Source organism: Mus caroli, chromosome 2 (assembly GCF_900094665.2).
Source record: "Mus caroli chromosome 2, CAROLI_EIJ_v1.1, whole genome shotgun sequence".
Lineage (NCBI taxonomy): Eukaryota > Metazoa > Chordata > Mammalia > Rodentia > Muridae > Mus > Mus caroli.
Window position 1 is genome coordinate 134,977,223 of NC_034571.1, and position 7,358 is coordinate 134,984,580.

Sequence of the window (7,358 nt, forward strand, 5' to 3'; positions counted from 1 at the left end):
ATAAAAGCCCTTTGTGTGTGTGGGGGGGGGGGGGGCACTCCCTTCATCTGCAAGGCCTCTCGGAGGGACTCACTGTGGAAATGCTTGTTTGAATGTTGCTTTACTCTGACTGCTCGTGGTAAGCAAAGTGGTATTTTCTCCTCTATTGGGTGATAGTGAAGGTCAAAGAGCTTCCGCTCAGGCTGGTGGAGTTTTTATTACAGAAAGGGTTTCTTGACATTGCTTAGCTCCAGGATCCCAACATGTACACCCTCTTATTTCCGTGGCACCGGTAACTGAAAGCCTCCAAACTCTGGTTCAGCTTCTTCTCACACTTCAACAGCCACTTAACCCTCTTCAGAATGCTTTGCTGTAGATAGTGGTGCTAATGGCCTAATAACAGAAAATAGCCCTTGCTAATACAAGTAAGCAGATAACCAGAAGAAAAAACACAATCCTCTGAGGAGGAAGAAATGGTCCTTTCTGGGAGATATCTCTTTAATCTTCAGCTATGTTTTAGAATAGTTCTACCATTAGATATTGTGTAAAATCAGCAGAAAATAGATGGAAAGAATGTTAAATTAAGCATAGATTCTTAAAGAGCTTTCTGATAGCTAAATGTCTGAGGAAACAGAAAATGTGAGTTTTTTTCTTAAAATTTACTTTGAAATTGAAAGGACTCAGACTATAGAATATCTAAACCAAGTAATAGGTTTTTTTGTTGGAATGTCAATGTTTAAGACTGAAAACAAACTGAATGAGACATTACTGTAAGAAAAAGCAAGGTGAATGGTGGAGGGCTCACAGTTCAGAATGAGGCTTAGGGCAGTAGCATGCATTAATGCTGACATGTGTGTTCAGCAGAACATGTCAACACACATGTGTGTTCAGCAGAACACACATCACTCACATGTGTGTTCAGCAGAAAAGGCATTTGGAAAATATCTCTTCATTTAGTTTACTGCTTCAATTAGAAAGACCTATACCCATAGACTCTGGGCATCCTGTGCTGTGAGAGAATGTTTAAAGACCCACCCCCCTCCCCCCCAGAACTGGCCTGCTGTTCACAGCCAAGCCTCACTGTTCTCCTGTGGACTATAAGCAAGGTCATAGAATTCTAACATCAGATAAGGTTACCCTGTGACTATAGAAGGGTAAAGCAAGACAAACAGAAAACAGAACACTGAGAACACTACATAATCATGTCTGAACACAGACAAAATAAATATTGCCTTACCCAAAACAGTGTGGATATTACTTTTAAAATTCAGTCAAAATTTAAACCATACTGTGTTGGATTTCTTGACAAGAATTAGTAGTATACCTAATCATAGAATAGACTTTAAAACTAGTCCAGAGCAAATTTTGTTTTGTTTTGTTTTTTTGTTTTTGTTTTTGTTTTTTAACATTCTCCCAAATATTACAAATCCAAAGTGGTTCCCCATGGTATGTATGTAGGTATTTATTTATGTGTGTGTGTGTGTAAATATATATATATATATATATATATATATATATATATATATATACCCTTGTTGACTTGAGTCAATTGACCTTTAAACATTGTTTAAAATGTAGATATAGTCCTGAGGGATCTGACTGAAAACCACTGAGACTTAGCTATTTTCTTTCCATGATGAGCTCCTGGTACTCCTCGGGTCAGCTGGTGACTCTGGAGTGACAAGCTTGTAGTCATGGCATGGTACATGTGCAGAGGGAACTAACCAGCTAGAAATAAAATTGGAATGTGAACAACAGTGCAGCTTTCACAAGAATCTTGGATTTGGGCTGGTGAGATGGCTCAGTGGGTAAGAGCACCCGACTGCTCTTCCGAAGGTCCAGAGTTCAAATCCCAGCAACCACATGGTGGCTCACAACCANCCGNAANGAGATCTGNCGCCCTCTTCTGGNGTGTNTGAAGACAGCTACAGTGTACTTACATATAATAAATAAATAAATCTAAAAAAAAAAAAGAACCTTGGATTTTTGGTCCTTCTTATATTTGCCAACAGTTCCACTGCGATCCAAAGCTTCAGACGGGCCCTTCTATTTCACAGACTGAGAGGGTGACAGCACACCAAGATATTTCTAGTGCCTCCAACTTATCATCACAAGCAAGAACACACATATGACTTCAATGCCCACCACTGCAGTTGTCCTTTCCCTCCTCCTCCTCCTCCTCCTCCTCCTCCCCCTCCTCCTCCTCCCCCTTCTCCTCCCCCTCTTCACCCCTATGGTGCATCATCACAATCTTCATACCCATTGCACCAGCCACCATGTTTGGGTGTTTTATTTATCTCTGTAGCAGCTTCTGTGTTCTGCGCACATGCTCAGTTTCCCTCAGTGTAGGTGCAGAGATGGTGTGGCAGCATTTTGCAGATGCAGGAACTGAGGCAGTGACTAGCCACTGAGGACCAAGGGCTGGATGCTGCACATTAGGCCCACGCTTGTAGCTACTTTAGCCTACCTTGCTAGTGTGTTAATTAAGGGAATGAAAGTGCCTGCTGCCTGTACACTGAAGAAAAGTTTCTAGAAACTTCTCAGGTTCTTACTCCCAAGGTGGTTCTATTCCTCTTGAAGACTTTAAAGTTTTAGAGAATTTGAGAAATTTCCTTCATCACAGTTATGTCCTGAATTGACAGACTATTAGAATGATTAGCAGAAATGTTTTCAAGTAGAAAGTATGTTCTCTGAAATTCATAACCTAAAATGCACCTCTCATCAATTAACAAAAAGGAAACAACAAAATCTCATTAATTTGGAAGCTAATTTGGGCAGGTTTTCTGGAAACTCAGCAGAGGTGAGGCACACGTGAAGGATCAGGGAGGACGGAGAATGTAATCAGCCATGACTCTGTTGCCTGCATGTAGCTTAAGAGTCTGCTCCGAGAACAGAGGGGTTAAGAGGGTTTATGTGGGGATGGGAATGAGGAGAGCATAAGGAAGGGGTACAGAAGGGACAGCTAGCACAAAGGGTGTGTGAAAACACAAAACAAGAGTAAATCTACATGGGAAGCATGTGCCACATCTTTAAAAATAAATAAAACTGTAAACAATCAAGATTTGGAAACTTTCTTCGCCACAGACTAAGTCAGCAATCACAATACATGCCTTCCCTCCAACAGAAACATGTGAGACCATAACCAAATGCAATCTCCCCGCCATGACCACTGTCTACGTTTCTTTTCTTATTGTTGTGATCCAAAGCTCTGACAAAAGACACTCCAAAATAAGTAAGTAAGTAAATAAATAAATAAATAAAAGCTTTATTATGGCTCACAGTTCCACCACAAAGAATGAAGATGGCAGGGGCTTGGAGCAGCTGACACATCATGTGCACAGTAAGGGTGACACAGAGAAGGCTGAAGGCATGCTGCTGCTTCCCTCCATCTTGACAGCGAGCAGGATCTCAGCCAGGAAATGTTGTGGCCCACAGTAGGCAGGTCTTTCTACCTCAACTAATGTAATGAAAGGCTTGCTTAGAGGGCCTCCTGGAAGGTTCTAGGTTTGTCAAGTAGACAACGCTAGCCACCACAGTCCCAAAGACAGGAGTGATAATGAGCTCTAGAACTCTACTGCTTAAAGGCAAGGTTTATTTTTGTACACACCAAACTGGTTCCAGCTTGGTCAGGAAGGCAGCAATGGAAAGACTCACTCAAGTTCGAAATATTTTTAAGATTCTACGTTTCTTTGTGAAGAAAAGTTCCAGGAAGCATCTGAATGTGTATGTAAATCATTTACAGGGGGAAATTATGTAAAACGGGCTCTAATTATGATCACGTGTTGCCAGGCAAAGTTGTTTGGATGGAGGCATTATAGCTTTATCACTAAGGGTCCTGGAGTCAAGCTGATATTCCATCACCTAGCATCTTTTCCTATGCCTATATTTTCTGATGTAGTATGTTACATGCTACAGTCCTAGTCTCCAAGCACAAGGCACACAACTGATCTTTCCAATATATGGAATCCACCTCTGAAACAGCTCTCATCATGGCTTTTCATTCCTACCCAGCATTTTATGAAATCATTATTTTAAAAGACTTAACTTTTATAACTTGGAAAACTGCTATACACAATAAAACTCACTAAAAATCACCATCTACATAGCTGTATCAAAGTTATTGCAATTATAAAACTGTATTTTTGAATTTTAATAATATTAACTCATTTTAAGCCATCATTATAGATATCAGATGTAATACAGATATTATAGATATGGGTCTAACTGAAGTTCACTTTTCTTTATGTGTTCCTGTATCTGTGACATCTCCAGATAAATTTTAATAGGGAAACTTAAGCATATGTTCTTAGAGGGAAAAAAAATGTCATTCTACATAGCACTCAGTACTGGGTCCAGCACGGGAGAGAAATTAAATAAATGTTTGTTGAGTTAAACATAAGCAGTTAATGGAAAGAAACTCTTATTTTCCATATAAAAATACACTAACTCAAGTAGTGACTTCTGATAGTAGAAGATCAAACAAAAAGTCTCAATATCTACAGGAAATTAATGCAAGGATCTTAGATTAATTTTCTATTAAAGTGAAGGTGAATTATACTTGCTTCTTGAAGAGAAGATAACGCTCTAAGATTTACCATTCAGTTTTAGGTGAAACACATTTATTTATCTTCTGACACAAGTGCCTGTTTCCCCAAGACATGAGGCACACTCTGTAAAAGCACCAGCACTGGACAGACCCAGGCAGCCGAAGGAACGCGTGTTCTATATGCAGTCCTGTGGCCAGGGTAAGCGTCCCCAGAGACACGTGTGTTAAAGACTTAGCTTCTACTTGGGCGTTCCTGGTAGGTAGCGAGTCTGTGAAAAGTGGAACCTGGTGAGCAAAAGTTGGGTGACTGAGGACATAGCCTTCAAGTGGATGTTGGGATCTTGATCACTTTGAGATGGCAAAATCATGTCAGAATGTCAAAAGATTACACACCCCTCGATAGGAAACACTGAAGGAACAAATGTGGACTACAAGAAAAAACACCACGCATGAATGAGTCTTGTGCACTTGGAATGGAAAGCAAACACCTCCAAGTTCTGTTCTTGAACCGTGCCAGTCTGTTGCAGGAGTGCTGGCTTCATGTGAATACCATCACGTCTGGGAAGCTAGAAATGGCAATAGCCATAATAATCAAATTTTAAAACAAGTTTGTAACTCACCATTCTCCATGTTTTCATTAAAGATGAGGGTACTTAGTCAAGGCAGTTAAAGTTCAGAGAAAAAAAATTCATCACTCCTATAAGTGTTATTTAAGTTTGTTTGTTTGTTTGTTTGTTTGTTTGAATCTTATAAGCACTTAACATAAGCACTGTAAATCCAGGCAGACTCACAAAAATAACCTTGTCCTTGAAGGCTAATTCTTCTCATAAGTCCATGCTTCACAGGGTAAGTTTTGGAGTCCCTCACAGTCTCAGGACTTCCTCAAATGTGTAGCTGCAGTGCATCTGCAGATTCTGGAAGCATGGCTCCTCACTGAAATGTGCCCTCTCTTAGAACAATCCACTACTTCATTTCTCCATGTCTCCCCTTTGCTCTCATAGGAGCCTTCTAGATACAACAGCTTAAGACAATTCCCTACATTTTGGTTCACTGACACCACGTGAAGCCCACAGGCAGCCATGTTCAACTTGGCAGTCCAGAGAAACAAGACCATCCCCAAACTTTTACATTTTAAGTCACCCATTAGAACGGTCTGTTCTGATAGGATTATATTATAAGTCATGTGACTATTCCCAACAAAGTCACAACAAAGGGAGCTTTGAGGGTATCCTGGAGTTACTCTGGTAAAAGCAGTCAGATTTTAACAAAATATTATCAACTGTATACTCCTGAAGCCACAAACTGAAGACAACAGTCAGCTATGGGTATTGATTGGCACAAGGCAGCCACAAAAACAGGTTGTGTTAAACTGGGATCTATGTGTAGCGAGCTTGGCGGATAAAGTTAAAATAAATACAAAGACTTGGAACTAGGACTAAAATAGGTCCGCGACTTCTCCCTCCCAAAGCACTTGAAAAAGCAACAATGACGACATACTGTAAGTTTGGTTAATTAATTCCAAGTTTTCCTCAGCAAGCTTTGTGCTCTCATCCTACATTGCATGCCATCTGGCTGAGGGGAGAATGTAGCGCTCACTCACACACTGTGTCCTAACCCTCAGAACAAGGGTGTCTTCTTCAAAATCAGAAAGATGCTAGCCAAACCAGAGGGGGCTAAGGACCTGATTTGAAATCAAGTCATAGCACCACCCTGCTGCCATCTCCTGCATTAACGAAGCAGCTCTTCACAGTTGACAAAGGGCTAACCGGAGCTGCTCTTGCCAATCATTCAGATGGTGGATTTTCTACACAGGGAGGTGAAAAGCTTGATCTCTTACCTCTAAGTGTGTCCGCCGCTCAGCAACTACCCGCTCGTCTTTGTTTCCAAACAGCTTCTTTGGAGGGAATTCAAGAGCAGCGAGCTGAAATACAGATTTCACGAGATATATTAAGGCCATACCAATGAACTTTTGCCTATTTTTAATTAAACTTTTATTTAGTATCCCTATTATGGAGTGAAGAGAGAAGCTTAAAATTTAAAGGTGGTAGGTCTTTCCCCAGGTTGCCATCAACATTGAAAAGATTAGGCAATTTTGGATTAGATTCCTCAGTATCAAGTAAGAAAACATGTGTGTATGTATGTGTGTGTGTGTGTGTTTGTGTGTGTGTGATTTTGAACAATACATTCTAAATATCAGATTCCATGTCATGTAGCATTTTCCATAAAACAGACAAGCCCTAAATGACACTAGCCCAGGTACCTGTGGGATACAGGTGAGGCCTAACCCACTAGTGAGTGTGTATATGTGTTACTTTTGCTTTTGCTTTTCTGAAATAGTGTCTCACCCTAAAGCTTACGCTGGCCTACAGTTAAGTTTACAGTTCAGGCTGCTCTGGAACTCAAGTGATCCTCTAATGCAGCCTCGTGGGGGAAGGGGTCAATTTTTGTCAGGTGCCCTCATACAATTTATTTATTTATATTTTGATTCTGCTATGTAATGTAAGCACTAAACCCATACAATTATTACTTTTCAATGGAGATGAGAATTTGAAAACTATCTATAAACTGCTTCATCATTTTGTAAACTATTTCTTAGACAATTACTAAGGTCCACTAAAAAGTCCACATGATTTTCTTTTAGGTTAGTGTACATGAAGATTAGCAAGGGAAAGGGGGCTTCTCATTAAATCCATCACACTTCCTATAAAATGAAGGTTTGCAATTAGTTCTCTAGCTGTGTCTTAAAAGCCCATAGTCATCTTTTAATTCTTCTTCTTCTTCTTCTTCTTCTTCTTCTTCTTCTTCTTCTTCTTCTTCTTCTTCTTCTTCTTCT

General features: G+C 40.2%; 1 protein-coding gene across 2 annotated transcripts in view; it reads right to left on the bottom strand.

The window, feature by feature from the left end:
* Kif16b (kinesin family member 16B) overlaps positions 1-7,358 on the bottom strand; it is a 272,919-nt gene that overhangs the window by 20,620 nt on the left and 244,941 nt on the right. For both annotated transcript variants that reach the window (XM_029474203.1, XM_021150816.2), the window contains one exon: positions 6,363-6,446. In XM_029474203.1, the coding sequence (XP_029330063.1) occupies positions 6,363-6,446 (84 nt within the window). The remainder of the gene's footprint in view (positions 1-6,362; positions 6,447-7,358) is intronic.